General features: G+C 32.8%; 1 protein-coding gene across 1 annotated transcript in view; it reads left to right on the forward strand.

Moving 5' to 3' along the window:
• LOC145246653 (protein inturned-like) overlaps positions 1–22,369 on the forward strand; it is a 223,613-nt gene extending 201,244 nt beyond the window's left edge. The window contains exon 18 of the mRNA XM_080108361.1: positions 22,245–22,369. Within this exon, the coding sequence (XP_079964487.1) occupies positions 22,245–22,254 (10 nt within the window). The 3' untranslated portion in view covers positions 22,255–22,369. The remainder of the gene's footprint in view (positions 1–22,244) is intronic.
• The last annotated feature ends 660 nt before the right edge of the window (positions 22,370–23,029 follow it).

A 23,029-nucleotide genomic window follows, 5' to 3' on the forward strand; every position in this document is an offset into this window, starting at 1 on the left:
ACTCACATAAAATGAATATACGAAAGTATAGATTTATGCGTAAACTTTAAGCATTTACTTCAAAAGTGCTCAATACGTAGTTAGAGCTAGTTAGTAAGTTATATATATATATATATATATATATATATATATATATATATATATATATATATATATATATATACTAGCGTTTCAGCCCGGCGTTGCCCGGGTATTTGGAGGTGTATGTTGAGCAAAAAAAAAAACAAAAAAACAAACAAAAAAAGCAGTCAATTTTTGAAAATTTGACTCCTATTATGACCCCTTAAAATTTATCGTTTTGGGCTCAACTCAAGTTATTAAGTTAGATCCTATATCTAAAATTTCAAGTGTGTAGACCCAAAATTGTCGGAGGAGTTTGGTAGAGTTCTCAAAGGTCAAATCATTCACCACCCAAAGAACTATTTTCAATATTTGTGCTGAAAAGCAAAATACGTGCCCTTTCACAGCTGAACATTTTGCTAACCGCATTTCATTTCCTCTGATCAGCCATTATTGAAAATCCATGGATTAAGGAAATCAATATAACCCCTTCTATATATTCCTTTTGTCAAACAATAAATTCTTAACTCGAATATATGTCTATATTTTGATTTTCAGAATTTAAATTTAACCACTATATATATATATATATATATATATATATATATATATATATATATATATATATATATAATGAAATAAGAATTACAATTAAGTTTACAAAAGTAATTCAAAATAGCAAATTTAAAACTTGGATTTTACCGTTATTGGAGATTCTACTCTTCACTCGACCATCCATTCACGTTAAATCATTTTTTCTTTTTTCTTTTTTCTCCCCATTTCCCCGTCTTCACTATTTTTTAAAACTTTTACAAAGTAAGCTCTATAGCTTACTTGTAGTTTCATTAAATACTTTGCAAGCAAAATCCGATTTCGCATTTTGCTAATTCCTACCCTTTGTTTAGAAGGAAAGTATTTCTTTCGAAACTGCGGATTAAGGACAATCCACTTAATTTGTGTCTCCTTTTTGAAAATTAAATATGTTTTTAACTCTTCTTAAAATGTTTTTAACATGTTTTATTAATTCTTTGTTCTTATATATATATATATATATATATATATATATATATATGATTTTCCTGTAATTTAGTTGTTCGTTTCCTTTTCCTTATTTAATATCAAATTATACAACCAACGACACGTTGTATTGTTCTCCTACTATAATAGATCTTCCGCGGTCATGGGGTCTCTTCCGCTTTAGAAATATCTGAACATATTTTGATGTTTTCTTATGCTGTATATAAACTAACATTGACGTCCGGATACAATTTTCTTTTCAACTGTGAAACCAAAAATTAATAAAAATCAATCGTTCGATATTAACACACGAGACACGTTCATTGTATGAGGAAAATATTTTGAAATCAGAGGCAGACGATAATCGTTAATCATTCAGAGACTGTAAAAGTCTGACATAAACTCTGCCGAAGCCGAAGAGAGAATATCTATCACGAATTAGTTGCCATTGTCTACACGAAAACCTACAGTATTCTTCGCAATCATTACCACCAAAGAAATTTCAGTCATTTATTTCTCTAGATAATAAACCGAAAAAGAAGTAAGGAAACAAATATGCAGCAAATAAATGTTACCAAAGGCAATATAATTACTCTTCTATAAATACGATATTATTTTGTGTTTTAACTTACAACTTTAAAGACTTTGAAACACTAGTAGTGCCGATTTGCTCAATTAGAACGCAACAAGATGGCGGAAATATGGCTGCCATCTTTGAGTCTCGATAAAAGCTGCACAAAAATGAAACTGAAATACTGATAGAAACCAATCCAATAACTGACACCGCAACAGTAATTAGATGGATTTCTATCAGTATTTTATTTAACTTCTTATTTTTTAAGCATTATCGAGATTCAAAGATAACAACTTAATTTCTGCCATCTTGTTGCGTTCTAACATAGAAACTAATAAATACTTAAAAGATTTATTTAAAATAAGTTAAACACAAAAAATTATCTACGTAGGTGGAAGGGTAATTTATCTTGCCTCTGGTTAGTTGTTATATATGTGTTTATTAAATAATTTTTCGGATTGTTGTCTTCTGTAATAAATGTCCGAAATTACATATGTAGAGTATCTCATAAAGCCGAATACAAGAAAGAACATTTTTGTATCAATGAGTCATCACTTATCAAGGTTAAACCTACTGTAGGATAAAAGTTAAGGACATTCATAAATTGCCAATTGAATGATGAAAAATACTATGAGAGGATTGAAAATGATAAATAGCAAAGGCGTTTTATGGCCAGTATTTTTTTTACATTAAATTTGAAGACGGCCATATTGTAGTCAACTAGGGAAGTAGTTTTATTATAATATGTTCCACAGATGGGAAATTCTTGGAAAACAACTCTGTTCATGTAAATTCTGACTGATGTTTTTAGTACAGCGATGAAAGACGAGCAATTGTTTTCAGTTGTGGTTGAAAGCAGACGTGTTATAAATTCGCCGATTGCATATTCTGCAATGATGTCCATTAGCCAAATCATGGTATTGTCCATAGGTTTAAAAGTGTCGTTCATCGTGTAATTAGCAAGTACAAAACTAATAAAATATTAGATATAAAGTTTCCCCCTACCCAAAATGACGGAACTTCAAAAAATTGCAAAGAAAAGGCCGAAAAATTGTTGAGATATCTATAAACACCATTTTGAAACTGTTGCATAAATTGCCCAGAAATTTAATGAAGAGACAGTTAATAAAATCTCAAGTAAAAATATTGCTCGCAGTTTAAAAAAAAGTCAGATTGCATGCCCGTATTCTAGCTTTGAAGCCCCTCGTTTCAAAACGAAACCAAAGGGCATCCTGGAGGATGCAAAAGAGCATGATTTTTTAAACTGGCCCACAATTATATACAGTTCATTTCACTGATGAGTCAAAGTTTTATATATTTGCTTGAATAGCAAAACTTACGTACGCCGTAGAACAGGTGAAAAACTGTCTTCTCAACGTGTCAAGAAAACCGTTACGGTTAGTGGCCGTAGTGTAATTGTGTTGGGAGCTATTTCATATAGTGGAGTTGGTATCATATCATTCATATATATGGTAATATCAATGCAGAGACTTACAAAAGGCTTCCTCAGCAGTCTGTAATACCAAACTTACATTATAACATTCAAGGATTTTTTTTTATTTTCATGCAGGATAATGAACTGTGCCACAAAGCTAAAAAGTTTATTTATTTATTTGCGGACTCTTATCCTCATCTTCATAGTTGTTGTTCCACTACATTTTGGCCAACTATTCCCCTTGCCTTCTTCACGTGGTAAATCGCGACAGGACAGGAATGCTGAGTGTCTTAACCGTATCCTCAGTAATTACTGCCTTCGATAGTTGTTGTTGTCTCACCACGTTTTTGGCCACCTGGAATGCTTTGGGTGGGATTAAAATGGCTATCTTCAGACAATACTCATCTGTAACCGTTGAAACCCAACGCCTATATCCACTGTGCCACGGGCCCTGAAGGATCCCCCCAAAATAATATATAAGGTTAAAAACGTTATGACTTTATTTGAATAAGAAAGAACCACCCAAATAAAGTGGCCAGCACCGAATCTTGACCTCAATCCAATAGAAAATATTTAGGAGATAATTGGAGAACTGGTTCGTAAAAGAGACCCGAGAGTTCCTGAAAGTCAAAAGATAGACAGTTACTGTTAATTTTTATTCCAAATAATTCAATTATTTGTTCGAAAATGCAGAAAAGTAATCGAAAATAAGTAGATGTTTAGCAAATATAAAATTTTGTTGATATTTAGTTCACAATCGAGTATTAATAAGATATTTCCTTAACTTTTGTCCAATAATTTATTTACTTTTGTATTTTTAAAGGGAACTATTTGTAAAATTTAATAACTTCTTATAATATTTATGTATTGCATCCTAATATTTATTTGATAAAAACAATTATTGCTAACCATATATTACTTTTTAAGAAATACACATACACAGGCGGCAAACGGAAAGTCCGCACTTGTAATTTTCCAAAAAAAAAAAAAAGAAAAAAAAAAAAGCCAAATATTCACAAGTGAAAATATAGGGGAATAAAAGGCGAATCAAATGAAATATAGGTTGTTTAAACATTTATATTAAATGTAGCTTAAATTTGCAGTTTTTGAAAGAATTACAAATGCTAACTTACTTTTTGCTGGCACTGTATATACGTGTTTGTTGTTAAGGTTAATATATTATGATCGCTACTATATATATATATATATATATATATATATATATATATATATATATATATATATATATATATATATATATACTATAGTGCAAATACTTTTCTTTATATATGTACTAGCGAGGGGTACCCGGCGTTGTCCGGGTGTTTGGAGGTGTGTGTGGAAACTCCGGGGGTGGGGGTGGGGTTAAAAAAAAGTAAGTATGAGGATCGAACCCGAACCGTTGAGGCAAAGTTGTAAATTAAAGTGTGAAAAAAAAGTGCGACGTTAACTATTGCCCCACCGCGAGATGCTAACGGAAACACGTTTGAATTCATTTAATTAGTTGGATTTGGCAGGTGTCCGTTTTAATGAGTTAATGAGGTTAAGTTTGACTGCGGGATGGTATTCATTTACTGCGGAATGCTTTTTTTTTATTTTTCCCAAGATGTTATAGGAAAAAGACTAACCCACATGCGGCGAGCGACAAATGTTGAATATTTATCTTCCCGAAATCGAGCAAATTAAATAGACAGGCGAGCTTCGTTGTTTACTGTGAGATATTACGATTTATATGTGATATAAAAAGTTGTGAAGCGACCGACCGCTTCTCTGAAAAAAGCCTTTTGTAGACATACAGAAAAAGAGAACACACATACATACATACATACATACATTTTCACTTTTATATATATATATATATATATATATATATATATATATATATATATATATATATATATATATATATATATACTTGCATGGAGACCCGACGTTGCTCGAGATTGAATGATGATCAACAAATATTTCACCCGCCAATATGTTTATAGTTATCGAAATAGGTCAAATCGCCCATTTTTCAATCAAATTGATTGATTGCCTGCTCTACTTGGGGACCGATCGCGGTGCATCCGAAGAAGTTTCACATGCCTCTTCGCAGTGACTTAGTCTACAAAACATTGTAGTCAACATTGCACTGTAGTGAATCTACTGTTTATTTTATAAAATTATTGTTTACATATATCGGCTTGAATGAAAGATAGAAAAGGCAAAAGTCAGACATCATGCATCAATTGTGTTTTAAATAGAAACACTCATTTCGAACGCACCCCTGTCATATCAAAGAACCTACTTCTGATTTTATATGCCTGGCTTTTCTGCTTTTGAAGTGCTTTAGAATTTACATTTAAAATGAAAAATTCATTTATCATGCTGCAATTGTACTTTAAACAGAAACATTCATTTCGAACACGCCCCTGTTATGTCAAAGAGCATACTCTTACTTTTATATGTCGGGCCTTTCGGCTTGTGTGATAATAAAACTTCAAATGCACCTGTGATGTTAGGCTGTGTAAGGTGTTAACGTTAGGAAAAATCGTCTGTTCCTTCTTTTATCGGATTATTTCGATTATCGATTATAGATACTTATTAACATTCCGATACAAAACCTATCTAAGAATATCACCAGGTGCATAAAGTACATTCGTGTGAAATTTAATAAAAATCTGCACAGCCGTTTTCCAGTTGATAGGCAACGGACTCCCCCCCCCCACACACGCAGAGAGTTTCTTATATATATATATATATATATATATATATATATATATATATATATATATATATATATATAAAATAAAAATAAAAATTAAATTTACCAAAATGATCCAGATGTTAAAATAAAAGTATATTATAAATATTAAAGAATTAATATTCATAAAATTATCTCAGCCAGATGTAAAAGTTCGATAAGTATTTCTTCGAAACTCTGCGGATTAAGGACTATCCACTTATCTAGTGTTTCCTTTTCAGATTAAATATGTTTTTAACTCATTTCAAAGTGTTTTTTAACATGTTTTATTAACTGTTTGCTCGTATATATATATATATATATATATATATATATATATATATATATATATATATATATATATATATATATATATACCCACTATTGATCTGCTGGTTTTTGATAGCTGAATATTAATTTTTATAATCAACTCATTGAGAATTTTCAATGTGATATATATATATATATATATATATATATATATATATATATATATATATATGCATATGTATATGTATGTATATATATGTATTTATGTATGTATATATATATATATATATATATATATATATATATATATATATATATATATATATGCATATATATTTTTTATTATTACATTTTCACCCCAAGCCAGGCACATTGCCACTTTGGTGTAGGGGGCTACTATCAGGGGCAGCAACTACTGGGGCATTATTTTGGGATTTGGGCAGCAAGATGTCGGTTCACGTTACACTTGAGCTTCTGTATGTCAGTACAGTTGTGGAAGCAGTGGCCTGGAATGGAATTCCAGAGTCTAACGATTCTGGGGAAGAAACTACTGGAGTAGAAAGATGTTTTACATCTAGGGATCTCTACTGCGTGGGGGGTGGGATTTAGCTGCCTGTTGGGTTTGTCGAGGATGTCTGTGTTATGGAGGCACAAGTGTCTGCAGTGCGTCAGAGCATTCACCATTAAATCTAGGAGCGAGAGACTAGCAGCAGATTCACCACCCCAATGTGACAGCAATACTCCATATATGGGCGAATGCATATATATATATATATATATATATATATATATATATATATATATATATATATATATATATATATATATATATATATATACTAGCAAAAGTACCCGTCGTTGACTGGGTTCAAAAACAGCCTACAGAAAATCGACTCTGATTTATGAAAGTATGATAGGTTATGAAAAGGAAGGGTTGTAAAGAGATAGCTTCGAATTTGGAGGTAACAAAACCAAAGCAAAATATGATGAAAATAAAAATAAAATAGATAAACCCCATAATTTATTATACCATACCTGTTCACACTGAACCACTTATCACAATATTCTGTGGATCAATATTAAAAAAACCTTGTTAAACTTTGTGACATATTTCCATTCTATGGAAGTCAGGCGCGAACGAACACACCATAATTTTAGTATCCTATATTTCTTCAAACTGAAACATAATTATTAAAGTATACTTACGCAGATAGATATGAAAAGTCTTTTTTTAAAGTTTGTGCCTATTTCCAGTCTATGGAGGCCAGGCGCGAACGCAGACCCCACAATTTTATTATACCATCCCTCTTTAAGTTAAAACATACTTATCAAAGTATTATTATGTACATCTATATCAAAAACACTTGTAAACGTTTTTTTTTTAAATTTTTAAATTTTTTATTTCCATACTTCGTGGACCAGGCGTGTACGCAGACCCCACAATTTTTATGAATCATCATTATGTCAGGTCAAACATACCCATTCCTGTGTCTCGATACATCTATCATTATATGTGATCAGTTTTCTACAACAGTCAACCATATAGGAGCCTATTCGTGACCAGACACACACACAGACGTCCAGCTTTATATATATATATATATATATATATATATATATATATATATATATATGTATGTATTGTATATGCAGGCATTAAATATTCGATATCAGAAATATTAGATAAACACCCTTTTGTAAGAAACAGGTAACTGATAACGTTTTATCAATGTTTCGGTTCATGTAAATATTTTTCAGTTCAAAAAGATTTAAAAAAATCTTCCACGAAAGAAGAAATCAAAAGATTAATTTCTTTTTATCAAAATAATGTTTTTTTCTGAAAGTCTTTTAAAATAATATAAAACAAACTCTCAATAATAATGCATTATCTGAAACATATAGTTGATAACCAGATAAACCTCACCATAACCTCACTTTACGTTTTACCCAAACTACGCAAGGGACCACGACCTCACTGACGAATCTGTCTGTCTTATAAATTCAAATTAGATAAGCATACACATGCACAGGAAAATCTAAAAGAACTTCTATAAGTTTACAAAGATAAGAATATACAATGGTTAAGATTCCCAGCGATCTGATTGAGATAATTGTCAGCTTGTTGTAAAGATAATAAAAATAATAAAAATAGAGTTGTCTCATTTCATTTATTTACATTTGAAAATCTTCATTTTTTATTGCTGTTATTTTTGTGTTTTTGTTGTAATTTTAAAACTGCAGTTTTGTTATTAATGTTATTTTTGTGTTAGTGTTGTTATTTAAAATCTTCATTTTTTATTGCTGTTATTTTTGTGTTTTGTTGTAATTTTACAACTGCAATTTCGTTATTAATGTTATTTTTGTGTTAGAGTTGTTATTTAAAATCTTCATTTTTTATTGCTGTTAGTTTTTTTTGTTTTTGTTGTAATTTTAATTATTTAAAATCTTCATTTTTTTATTGCTGTTATTTTTGTGTTTTGTTGTAATTTTACAACTGCAATTTTGTTATTAATGTTATTTTTGTGTTAGTGTTGTTATTTAAAAAAAATGTTCTTGGTGTTATTTTTCTGTTACTGTTGGTATTTAAAAACTTAATCCTTGCGTTATTTATGTTATAAACTTCGTTAAATTAACAAAAGAAGCAATTGCAGTCGTCCTTTTCTTTTTATATTGTTTTAATTCTTTTGTTTTTAAGGTTAACATTGATTTAAAAAAAAAAAACACCAACCGGACCATTCTATTTTTGAAATTCATAGATGTTGTGTTGGTTTTAGTAGCCTAAATTCTCGTATGAAGAAATGAATGAATCTTTTAGTAAAAGGGAGTTATCTCTCTTAGATCAATGAAGAGTTCTAGAAAAGCACGGCTGTTAGATTGTTTTAATAATTCCGAAATGACCACGTTAATCACGATATAGATGATCCGGATATGAAATGAACACAATTCAGTGGTGGATTTTTCTTCTCCATCTTCTGCTTTATTGTTATTAATCCTTAATTTTTTTTATTCGTTAGTCTATAAAAATAAAACAGTAAATATGTGTGTGTGTGTGCCTTTCCGCCGGTGTGTAAATATTTAACCGATAAACTCGTAAACGATTGGTTACATAACACTAAAATTAACAGGAAATTGTAATAATACACCCAATTTGGTTTATGTGTCAATTCTTTGTTTGGCTGGATGAATAATGTATACATACGTATGCAAGTTGAAATGCAAACTGTTCATTTCAACTTGCCAACATATTTCTGTTTATTTCTGCGCATGCCCAAATTAAATTCATTTATTCAAATCGTTTAATATTACATTTTTCTGATCTATTTCTCGATAGCTACATTGATAGGGAACACGACTTCATCGCTAAATGTATTGGTTTCGATTCTAGCTGATTGCACCCGACGTTTTTTAAAACTTTTGAAATCAGTACTATATATTAGGTACAATATAATATTCAATAGAAAATTGGCTCTGTAATAATAAATAAGAAATCTGTATGAATTAAAATATATTTAAGTACATTTTACAATCCGGTAATATTTGATAAAAATATCTTCTTTTTCATTCTTCCAGTTATTGACTTTATTTCTTAATATATTTTTTTTTTTATCCCGGGTAGTACCAGATGGATAGACATTTAGAAATACTAGGTACTGTATGTGTTTAGGTACGGGGGTATAAACAATACCACACGGAGCTGACCTCTCTTGCCTTGTAAAGTTTCAGGTCACACTTAGGTAAGGTGTAGTACCCTTAAGCCTTTCTCTGATATTCTAGAAGGTTAGTACTTAAACAGGGATAGATGGAATTCTTACATCTAAGAAAAGGGGTATCTGTTGAAAAATCAAACCGAATAGAGAGAGCCTTTTAGTGATGGTGTCATAAACAAGATCTCCCGCTTCAAAATTTGTTATGAGCTAGCACGGAAATAGTAAGGCTTACAAAACTGTCATGAGAATGCTTGTGTCAGTATGCAATCTCATCTAACCAGAAACAACGACATTAAAAGCAAATATTTTCATTTTCTTTTCTATCTATCTATCTATCTATCTATCTATCTATCTATCTATCTATCTATCTATCGGACTAAATTTTTGACCTTGCTTTCTTGTTTGTCCTCGACTTCTATGTTCCATCGCAAACACGCATCCAGAACGTGGTCCTTTTTGAGACACTTATTATTACGGGCTGTCAGTTTCAGCGCTTTGCTAGTCGATTGCAGATTACTGCGCAGTGGCATGGACTCATTCTGCTCATGTTGCAAAGATCCACGTCGAGCTCAACAAGACATGGAGGACGATTACCGGCAAAACCTGAAATCGTCTAACCTGTCATCTGTCTATAGGATATCCGGAATCACTTCGCCACAGATCAGGGGAGAGTGACAACGAAGGCAGAGCATGACAAGCAGAGCAACGACAATCGCCCCCCCCCCATTTTGACATCAAGAGTTGCCACAGCGACTATCATCCCGCAAGAGCTTTGCCAATATCACAGGCCTCGGCTGAACAATACCAGCGTCCTTCAGTTTGCGTTGGTGGAATGAGTCTGTCAAAGACAACAACAACAACGAGACTCTTCCAGCACCGAAAGAAGACCCCCAAGCAGGCCCTGAACTCCCCTGGAAAGAGTGAGAAACACTTAACCGGGCCCGAGCGAAGCTTGCCAAAACATGGAACAACCTGCACAAGTGGGACTATGTACAGGACGCTCGGTATCCCTGAGGCGCCGACGTGCAGACTATCGCTCACATCCTCACAGACTGTCCTCTAAGAGAGACATGCTTCGATGTGGACCTCAAAGAGGCCTCGGACACTGCCCGATGATGGATCTCAAGAAGGGTGTGAAACGCTTTGATGTTGAGTACTAAAATGTCTGACCATTGTGGAATACCAGGTGCCGTATGTGCTCTCCGCTTATCTGGACATTGTTACAAGTTGTCCTTGACGTTTTCTACCCACTGGAACCAGACGGTACCACCTCAAGAGATGCGGTTAGTGATTGTGCAACCTTTGCTTGCTTCCACGCGTAGCTAGCATTACAGGAGGTATTCAATGTCTCTCGAGATTAAACAGAAATTATTCAGTGAAAGCAGAACTATAGAAAATTACATTAATTGTCTAATTAATCTTCTGCGCAAAAAAGTCGCCTGCAACTAAATTTTTTTATGACCATATAAGAAGTCGATGGTAAAACTGAACCCAAACCACAAGCTGCAAAAGACGAATACTATACTATCCCTAAGAATTTTGGTATTTTGCACGTCCGTGCTGTTATGATCACACCCATTGCCGTTAAAGTTGGAGTGTAGGCACTAACCATAGTTACTTGCTGTTACTAATCTTTAAACTTTTGTCTTAGCCACGCCCACAAACAAGTAAGCTACTTCTGATTTTTTCTTACTTTCTTCTATTATATTCTTGGTGAGTAAATCCACTAGTATTTAAATAGTTTAATAGAACATAACAAGAACTGAAAGTTCAGTCAGGGTAAACTTGCTGAACTCGAGATTAGTTTTTATACGACCCTCGAAAATTGATAAAAACGAGTGTGACGCCACATGACCAGAAGAGAGAGCGAGAGAGGTTTAAACATGAAAATTTAAAATATGTTGATAAGATATGACTCTACTGTGATTAACGATATGTTTTTGTTCCTCTCCGTCGCAGTGATTTGGAATGAAGATCAAGCAAGATAATTCTCCTTTGTCTCATTTTTGATGTATAAAAGAGCATTTCTGTAAGTGGCATTTCTCCGGTCTGGAAAAATCACAGACAGGACCTGTACAAGAACAAGCAGCTAACAAGTTGTTATTATAAATTTTCATCCATGTATGGCACAAGACTGAAATGGGACAAACTTATACTAGTTAATTGTTTTAAATTGTATTTGTTTCTGGACGTACACCTAACATAATTAAGTAGAGGGATCACTTTTCGTAAAATAGGTCAGATGACCCCTCCCAAATTAGACGATATATAATATGGAAGTTTTTCTACTTCTGTATATTTTAAAAATTATTGAATATTTGAATACATGTATTCTTGAATTGAAAATACCAGAAAATAACAGTTCAGTCCGAGGTTTACTTGCTGAACCCGAGGTTAGTTTTTATTCGGTCATAAGAATTGATAGAAATGGATGTGACATCACGTGGCACAAAGAAAGAGCGAGCGAAAGAAGTTAGCAGTTCGTTAGAAGAATTACACATATGAACATGTTATTTATATAATTATCTGGCCAATGATATGGAACTAAGATCCAGACGAATAAACATTCCATGTTTTCAATAGTTTTACTTTTAAGTATAGTTTCTCTTCGGATATTACGCTTTATCTGTTTTGTTTTCAATCAACAAATGAAAAATTCTTCTAGAGTGAAGAAGTTTTTGCTTTTCTCCAAATCCAAAATATCTATTTTTGTGGCGCTGGATCTTTTTTACATTAAAAACAGACGTTATGCCTAAAGTTTTTTTTTATCGTAGGTATGAACATAAATAAAGTGTACATTTAATATTATAACGCTAAAAGATTTGCTTTCCACAAAATAGACCTAACGAATCAAAAATAGCAGATAATATATAAACCTGATTGTTCTGTTTCTGTATAATTTTAAAATTGTTAAATATTTGGCGAGAAAACGCATTACAGGGTGGAACGATAAAGACTTATTTGCAGAGGGCGTTAACTGAATAAAAGAATTGGCGTGTACAAAAACAAGTGCATTACAATATATAATTATGATATTTCTTTAATGCATGGCACGGAGTTGAAATTAAACAGGAATAACAAAAGTTAATTCCATTGTTGTAAATAATATCTGTTTCTCTTTCAGAATGTTTTTAAATGAGAAATAATAATCTGGATTATTTAAAAAAAAGATCTGGACAAAGATTTGCATCAAACCTTTTATTGAAAACTAAGAAAATTAAGAACAACGAATTTTTGCCGCTCTGTTGATCCAGTCAAGATCAGTCGACTCACTCAGCGGTCGTTGAGATTAGTCATAAATAGGGCTATGACAACAGCATATTATTTTCATTGTTTTGACTCTCGAGTGTGTATCCTTTGATATTTTATATGCTTTTATATAGAATGATGTGGTTCTCGGTTGATTAACTGTGCTAACTTGTGTCGGGTATATACTCGAGAGTCAAAACAATGAAAAGAATATGCTTATTGTTATTGAAAGCAAATACCACTTCACTACGAAAATCTTCGTAATTTAAATTATGAAAAAGTAAATTATAACTTTAACGAGTCGTAGCTAGTAATAATTATAAACAAAACTAGCTGATAACCCGACGTTGCCATCTAGTTTTGGTAAAATTCTTGTACCAACATAACACACATATAAAGTGATTAAAAATAAAAACTTAAAAACAGACTACCGATTTTTCAATGTTGACCCATTTTTGATGCCTTAAAAACAATTTTTACCGGCTAAAGACCCATAAAAGAACGACCCGTAAAAAATCCAATCAGTTGAGGCTCCTAGCGCTTCTCTGCGACTTATAGTTTCGGTGGAAATAGAGTTTGAAAATATGTCGACAGACAGACCGACAGATAGACAGGCAGACAGACAGACAGACAGACAAACAGACAAACAGTTTAGATTTTCAGTATTTACTTCAAGTGTTCGATAGTGTTTGATAAGCTTTGAAAATATGTATGACAATTAAGCTACACAGAATTTTTCGCGTTTCATTCTTGTGGGTAATCCTGTCGCTATATATATATATATATATATATATATATATATATATATATATATATATATATATATATATATAGTGAGTTATAACATATATATGGCGATTAAGCTACACTGAATATTCCGCGTTTCATCCACTCTAGGACTCTTCAGGCTTATGCGCATATATAAAATATATATGGCGATTAAGCTACACTGAATATTCCGCGTTTCATCCCCTCTAGGATTCTTCAGGCTTATGCGCATAAGCCTGAAGAGTCCTAGAGTGGATGAAACGCGGAATATTCAGTGTAGCTTAATCGCCATACATATTTTATAACTTACGAACTAGCTCTACCTAGGTATTGAGCACTTTTGAAGTAAATACTTAAAGCTTACGCATAAATTTATACTTTCGTATATTAATTTTATGTGAGTAAATGAAGTAGTTATATATATATATATATATATATATATATATATATATAGAGAGAGAGAGAGATCTGTGTGTGTGTGTGTGTATGTGTGTGTGTGCGTGTTCGTGTGTGTATTCCCCCCCCATTACACTGATCAGTGATTTTGGAACAGAGATCAAGATGAAGCAACCCTTTCTATCTTTAGCAGTTAAAGAAGTATGAAATCAATTATTTGGAGATGGCGATCCCTTACTCTGGAAAGACCTCAAAATGGGCACAAAAACAAGCAGCGAACAAAGGTAGAATTCTGAACTTTCAATCGCGTGTGGTACAAGGTTTAGGCGCAACACTTTTTCAAAACGAGATTGTAATACCGATCAGCAGCATCGCAACCCTGCAACAGTATGAACGTCGACAGAACCGGATAAGCAAATCGATCAGATATTACAAAGGTTTACAAAGTCTATTTGTTGGTATGACCGTGCTTATAGAAACGTATCAGTTAAAGAATTCGAAAATCTATCAAAATACAAACATCTACAAATAGAAATCCAAAAATAGCGGCATCTAAGAAACAACAAAATTGCCCACAGTCATTGGATCTTTCGGTCGGACGGACAAAAAATCATAAAGAAAAAAAAAAGCAACAAAAAACAAACAAAAATAACAACACTTAGAAAAGATCACAAGAAAACCTAATCTTAAAGAATTCAAGTAGATTGTTTTGACTAACACATATCATATTCAAACTTGATATTTACTGACTGACCTTTTCTCTTCTATCTTAATATCTGATTGATTTGTGATGTATTTGATTGGTCAACCGAGATGCTGTGCGCATTTCAACATGTTAGACAGGGCTTGATAATAAAGCGATAACCTTTCCATGACCTCGGAAAGGATCATTACAGACTTGGACAAATTAAAATAATATGGCACAGAGGCATGGCGCGGCATTGAAGTGAAACGCAACTAGATGTATCGTTCGATGAAGAATATGAAGACGAACCCAGTGGAGATTGGGTGGACATATAAAAATATATTATAATGACCATGACTATGCATTTCCAACAGTTACGTTAGTAGAAAACGGAACTATGAAACCTGATACAATGATATAGGACTAGTAGGAGAAAGAAGCAACCTTAGTAGAAGTTAGTGTCCCCAATGATGCCGGGTTAACTACAACCGAGAGGAAAATATAACGAAATAACAAGGTCACACAAGGTATGACATAAAAAGAAACTGGAATCTTAAGACGATATCTATCATTCCAGTAATTTTATGAGCAACCGGACTTATGAACAAAAATTTCTGACAAGTATACCCGGTGAAATAAGTGCAGGAGAGATAAAACATATTGTATTTGAAGGGACTGTTAGAATTTTATAATATCTCTCGGTTTGAATGCATGAGATAGAGGACGAATGTCTGGCATCTGATAGGATATTTCAATCTCAGAACAAAATAATAAGAAAATTAAAATAAAAAAAAAAATGGGAGACTCGCATCAAATACATTGCTAAGATCGCCGAAAAACTATTTGGATCATTTTATCTATCCAGAATGTATCTCAATCCTGGCGTTATTTTCTGCTTGTGTAGGAGTCAGATACATGTTAATAGATGGAGTTTTGTTGCCATATCCGTTGGAAATTTCTGAATAAGATGTTTGGCGATTTGCATAATTGAGTTTATCATAATCTATGTTGCTTTTTGCACACTTTACTTAAGGGTAGAGGTTCGATATCAACTCTTAAAAAAAAAAACTTTCAAAAGAAGGAACTCTCAAATATTGGAGAACGTTAATTTTGAATAACTAAAAAGAAAAAGGAAGAGCACTTCTGCTAAACTGACTTTCTTTAACAAGGAAAACAGCTTTTAGAACAACAGTTTTTTTCGAAATCACGTAAATATCTCTTTGTTGTATTTGGAATTGTAATATATATTTGATTGAATGCAATAATTGCCTTTGTTTGGTTTGTCACTGCCAAAAAAGATGATTGTTCTTAAATGTAAATCGCTGCAGACAAGGTATTAGGCCAATTGATATATAGGACTAATAATAATGACAGAAAAGAAAGAAAGAAGGAATCACTTAAAGACATAACAAGCCTAAAAGAGACCTTACAACTAGCGTTCAATCCCCTGCACTCCAATCAAGCTAGATAAAAAGTAAGTCCTGTAACAGTCAAATAAGGAAGGAAGGGATGCTGACAAAAAACCCCATCTCTCTTATGTGGCAACAATATTTTATGCACAGGCGCCAAAGTAAAAAAAAAATTCTATTGCAAACTGTAAACGTGACAAACGAACGAACATTCTCACTGAGGCATGTGGACGTATTTTATAACGCGATTTTTTTTCCATCTTGACCGGGAATGCATACAAAAGAAGAAAAAGGTCAAATATAGATCCGCAAAAAAAAAGGTTTATTGAATATCATCAAAGAGACGTGGACCGCTTTTATTTTCTATGAACGTAATATTAAAAAGAAAGCTTAATAGGAATGCCTTCTCAAAGGAAATGTTAAATTGAGAACGAGATATTGGCGAAGATTATGACGTATTTTCATCAGCATGAGACGAAAGACTGGCCCTGTCACTTGAGCTAGGATCAAAGTGTAATATCTGTTCATGCCTTCAGTCAGAAAGAAGAAATCTTTCTTAACCTAGTGCAATTTTAATTTTAGTCTCATATAGTGCTCCGTTCGGAAAAGCTGGATATACCCTACGTAAACAAAACGTAATTTGTCTAACTTACGGAACCTGTTTAAGCCAAGACAAATAAATGGCAACCGAATTATATTCTACCAATTATAGCAAAGTCTGGTGGAGGTCGAAAGGGGTGCTTGTGTGTGTGTGTGTGGGGGGGGAGAATAGGTCCACATAGGAGGCGCTCTGATCGGGTACAAAAGTAACCAAGAACAAATCCATCAACATTACTCAGTAGGGGTACATCAGGTGATTGGTTACATATAGCAAACATAACTACCGTAGGTTAGACTTTTATAAGGGCATGGTAGTTATCACCAATATTGCTATAATGTTGCCGATACGAAACTCGACTTTGATGATAAAATAATGGTCGATTACCATTCTACTATTATTATTCTCGTATATTTGATTCCAATTAACCGATTCTAATCAGCGAAAAGAATATAGTACCTATAATAAGATAGAGCTCCTTAAAGCTTCGATCCCGACGCAACAGAACCCGGCATGCTTCCTTTGTCTTAATGAAAATTAGCTATTTGATATTCCTATTTAAATACAAATTGTTGAATCAAAGAGATGAAATAGGTATTAATTGTAGGCACTTCAAACAATTTACTCTGAATAAATATGATAATAACCCAATTAATGCACCATAACGCTATGGAAAAACAAGCGCCTCGTTGCTAGAAAAACAGAAAAAGAATAGAAACTATTTTCATTCTTTAAGAGATACTTAAAGAGAATTTACAATCACTATTTTGGTAACAAATTCAAGAGAAAAAATCGAATAATTTGTGATCCAAAAACAGAGTTGAACAATAGGAAGAATGACGGTGTCCAAATTGTTAACAAAGCATACTTGCATCCTGGTTTTGCTAAATTCGAATCAGATTAATTCTACAGGAACACTTTCAATTAGAGATGTTGGCAACTTTCATGTGGTCCCTCTTGTTAGTCCATAATGTATTTTTAGAAAAAAATTCCAACTAGAAAGACCTTGGGGAAATGTATGCCAACAATAATCATTTAGTTCATGCGAATTGATGATCAACCACCACCACCACCACCACCACCACCACCACCACCACCACCACCACCACCAACAACAACAACAACAACAACAAGATTTTTCATACAAAAAGTAGGTATGTTTTATATAAAAAAGAAAAGTAATTTTATGTATGCATTTATGACAAAATGATGATTTTTTAGTATCAAAATGAATTGAAATTGCTAATGGAGAGCTGATTCTTCCAAATAATTTGGGGACTCTCGGCTCTACTTTTCCAATATCACAGTAAAAACAAGTAAAAACTGAAACGACATTCCATAAGAATACGAAGCGAATAACAATCACTTGTTTAACAATACAAAACTATTATATTTTAGAGCAATGAAGGCAAAAATGACCGATGAGAAAATGCGACAATCAATTTTTTTTGCAACAAAAATACTGGATGAATTTGTGGCATGTTTGGTGTATTGTCATTTTTTTAAAGTCTAACACGTAAGCACATAATACGCTTTTTTGTGCTACTTTATGTATTTTCTTTTTGCGAACTTTAGGGTGGATCTGGATAAGCGCCAAACTATTTGTAGCCACCATATTGTTTTTATGTCGTCTTCTTTTAGTATATGATTATTAAAACATCGTTATTGACAGCCAAAATCCCACATAACGTTTCACTCGGGTAATTTTTATTACTTTTTCCCTAACCAATCCGTTTCATTGTATAAAAGTGCCCGCATTGTCATAAATAAAACTGTTGTATTGAGTGTATCTGGCTTCAGAAAGCTTAAGGTCAACTATACCTGAAAACTTATAACTAGTGACCGCCAAATTTATGGAGTATTTTGGATTTTCGTAACAGAGTCTGTCTTTAAAAATCTACCAAAAACCATCTAATCAACTGATCAATATAAAATTTTCACCAATTAATAAGTAAAGAATGCACTTTATATGGGTGTAATTTTTTTCATATTCGTTGTATAAATATATTTTTTAATATTAACCCTTCCTTATTTGTTCATTGTTCGACCCCTTAAATTCCAAGCGATCCATTAAGCACACAATCATCTTGTGATGGGAGGGTGAATGAGTATAGAAAAACAAAAAACAAAAAATCACATATCGAAGTTTAATATTTTTTTAACATCTTTTGCGTTTTGAAGTGTGAGATTCATTGAATATGTTATCAATAATTAATAACTTTCAGATGAGGATAAAAATATTTTTTTGTGAAAACGCTGAAATCGCTATACTTTTAAATCTTTCAAAAATAAATAAAACTTTTTATTTTGGAATGTGTAAACTTTCCATTTACCAGTACATAAAGAATGCTTTAAAGAATCGATACCAAAAATAAATAAATAAAATAAATAAAAAACATCAGGTGTGAAAATGATAATATTAATTATATCTGCAAGTGCGGTTTTGCGTGAGATTTTTTCAAGATACGGTAGCCTGTTACGGTTTACAAAAAGTTATTATCTTCTTTTTTGAAAATAAATGTCTGGGGTTCAAAATTTCCTGTTCCTACTTTGCTCCTGAAAAAAACAAAAAAAAAAACAAAAAACAAAAAAAAAACGTGAAGTCCTTTGGGGAATCTAACAAGTGCTTAATCTTGATTAAGGAAATTTGAAACTTATTTTATGGTGCTATTGCTTAGAGCAGAGGTTCTCAACCAGGGACAAATTTACGCTTAGCGGTAAAAATAATTATATAATCGAGAGTAAATAGTTGAAGTACCTGATAATTAAAAATAATTATTTCTTTTCTAACTAAGAATAACATAGCTTTTCATTTTGAGGGAAGAGTTAGATAGGACGTCTATTCTTAATATGAGGAAAATACAGCTCCTACAGTATAAAAGTATAATTAGTAAAATTTTAAGAACCCCCCCCCAAAAAAACTAAAAACAAAAAAACAACAAAAAAAAACAAACAAAACAAAAACAAACAAACAAACAAAAAAAAAAAAAAAAACGAAAAGAAATACCACATGTTTTTTTTACGGTAACTTGGTATAGTATTCTCCTTTTAATTAAAAAGGTGGAGAGTGGAGAGGTGGGTATGGCAGGCGTGTAAGTCGTAACAAAATGTTTCGTAATCGATTTCTTGTGTTTTTGTTTTCCGTTTAGTCATATTATTCAACATAGGTGCTGTTTTAGGCCCTGGTAGCCAGCTTCTTATCTTGTGCTATGTATTTCTATTGTGTGTATTTTTGCCGTTTAGGGAATATAAAATAGATACGGAATTACCGGAGAAAATTATACCACAAAACAATATTCCAGTGGCGAGTATTTTGAAGAGATCATCTATTCTTTCTTTTATCTATTTCAGATTTTAAATATATATGAGTATTTTTCCTATTCAATATTAGGGTTTAGTAAATTGCACGAATTATTAATTTCCTGATTCTTTGATCCAGGTTCTTGAGTTCTTCTGCTTTATCTATGAAGGGTCCAGGTTATCTTATCAAAGTAGTGCCATGTGGTTATTCATTTTATAAAGTTTCTTCAATACAGAGTGATAAACAAAAAGCGCCCTACTTTGTTTTTCTTCCCAAATTATACTTGAAAATATTTTCCATACTTTTTAAGTGGTGTAGACAACAAGTCTGGGACAAAAGGAGAAATTTGAAGAGACAGTAAGTGCCGAAGATGCCTACAATTATCACAGAGATCAACATCGATCAGTGATAATCCTTGAAATTATTCAAAAACAACCTGAAGAATCCCCTAGAAAATCAACACGTCATCTCTCACAAGAAACAGGCATTTCGAGAACATCAGTTTTGACGACCTTAATCTCTTTCCTTACAAAATTCAAATCTTGCAGAGGCAAACTGTTCGCAATAAAGAATGGATCAACACGACGGCCGCTAAATATTGAAAAACAATGATTTATTCATCAGGTTGATAGCAAAGTGCTGCGATTTTTAACTTTTAATTAAATATGTTCATCTGAATAGATGAACATATCTCGGCTCAAACAAAAATTTATTGATTGAAATACGCATCATCAGAATCAACACACGTTGCCAACGCAACACAATTGTATTAATGCCAGTAACGTATACATCTTGCGTTCTGGTGGCGATGGAGTCGCTGAAGGTGTTCTGCATATCGTTTAGGTTTTGGAATCATTTCTCACGCAGAAAGTTGTCGAGATGATTAAAAAGTGGTAGTCTGAAGAATATGGCGTATGAGGCAGAATTTGGTAGTCCAACTCATTTAATTTCTGCAGAGTCGGTTTAGCAACGTGCGGTCGGCCATTGTCGTGGAGGAGAATTGGGCCTTTTCTGTTGACTAATGCTGGGTGTTGTTGTCGAGGTTTCTCATGCATTTCATTCATTTATTGACAGGTCTTCTCAGCAGTAAAGGTTTCACCTGCATTAAAAAACTATAGTGGATGAGACCGGTCGCAGACCTCCAAACAGTCAGCATGACTTTCTTTTGGTGTAACGGTGGCTTCGAGAAGTGTCGTGGAGCTTCGTTGGCATCTAACAACTAAGCTGAGTGTCGTCGGCTGTAAAAAAACTACCTTTCATCGCAAGTCATAACCCGGTTGAGAAACGGGTCGTTCTTGTTGCGTAAAAGAAAGGGAAGATGACACTTCATAACGACGTTTCTTTTGGTTGTCATTCAATTCGGGAGGCACCCATTTATCAAATATTTTTGTCTTTCCAATCTCTCTCAAGTGGTTGGAAATCGTCGTATACGTTACGCCTAATTCAGGAGCAAGTTCTCGAACAGTTGTACCTAGATTGGCTTCGACTAAAGCGAGGGCCGACCACTAATGCGAGGGCCGACCACTACACTCATTATCTTCAAGACTTTCGTTGTCGTTACGAAATTTCTTAAACCATCATTGTGCTGTGTGGTTTCTGGACCAAAGACTTCGTTGATATCGCGAGCTGTTTCAGCATCTTTTTGGCCAAACTTGAATAAGAAATTGAGCGAATTTGCTTTTTTTATCCATCTTGTATTCAACCTTCTGAAAAGAAGACATAGTTGTTTTAAAATGATTACAATCGAAACGCTTTTTAAAATAAGATATAAAGTAAAGGTATGATCAGAAACATTTATTTAAAAATACATCATTTGAAATCAAAATTAAACATTCCGCAAAAAACTTTCTTCTCAACCTAATAATTCTACAAACTTACAAAGATGCCGTTATTTGCGTCATAGCCAGCTAGCAATATATATATATATATATATATATATATATATATATATATATATATATATATAAATATACAGGGTGTCCGTAAAGTTACTATACAGTCTTATTGTTTTATTGTATTATATTTGTATTAATATCTATTTTCTTTACAGGTTTATTTAATCAAACATGCCACGCAAGCTAACTTTGGAAGAGCGCAAATTTATTTTGAAGCGATATTGGAAAACAGAAAACGCACAGGAATATTTGTCATAGAAATTGTTTGCCTTGATTGTTACAGTCTTTTCGGATGTAACGTGTATTTTCTGAGATTTTTATAAACATAAAGGTATTATTTCTTTTTATTTCTTTTGTTACAAATAAATATTTTAATACAATATCTTACTGTACTGTTAATATATTACAGGGTGTCTGTATAGAAACTTGTAAGACTGTATAGTAACTTTACGGACACCCTGTATATATATATATATATATATATATATATATATATATATATATATATATATATATATATATATATATATATATATATGAGAACAAGTAGTTAAACATTTTAAAACACTTTTTTTTTTACACAGTGGTCACCACTTATCAAGGCCCGGAAGCCACTCAGGGATAAGGGTTATTGCAAGTACATTACGTTAGTGTGGAGATTTGATGAAGTGTTTACTTAAGGGGGCGGTTCATTAGGAATTTGTTTACGTTGGACTTGAAGACATCCAAGTTGTAGTCAGGTGGGAAGCAGGCAGACGGAACAGAGTTCCACAGGCGTGCAGTTCTAAGAAAGAAGCTTTGTTCATGGAATCCACGTTTTGATTTAGGCACAGAGAAAGAGTGGGGGAAATTTTTCACGGTGGATTCAGCTAGACGGGTGTTTTTCGTGAAAGATTGGCGAGGGGGGACCAGAGCTTGGAGTTCAGACGAGCACCTGCCA

The sequence above is a fragment of the Euprymna scolopes genome, chromosome 24 (assembly GCF_053919585.1).
Source record: "Euprymna scolopes isolate OS-2025 chromosome 24, ASM5391958v1, whole genome shotgun sequence".
Classification (NCBI taxonomy): Eukaryota; Metazoa; Mollusca; class Cephalopoda; order Sepiida; family Sepiolidae; genus Euprymna; species Euprymna scolopes.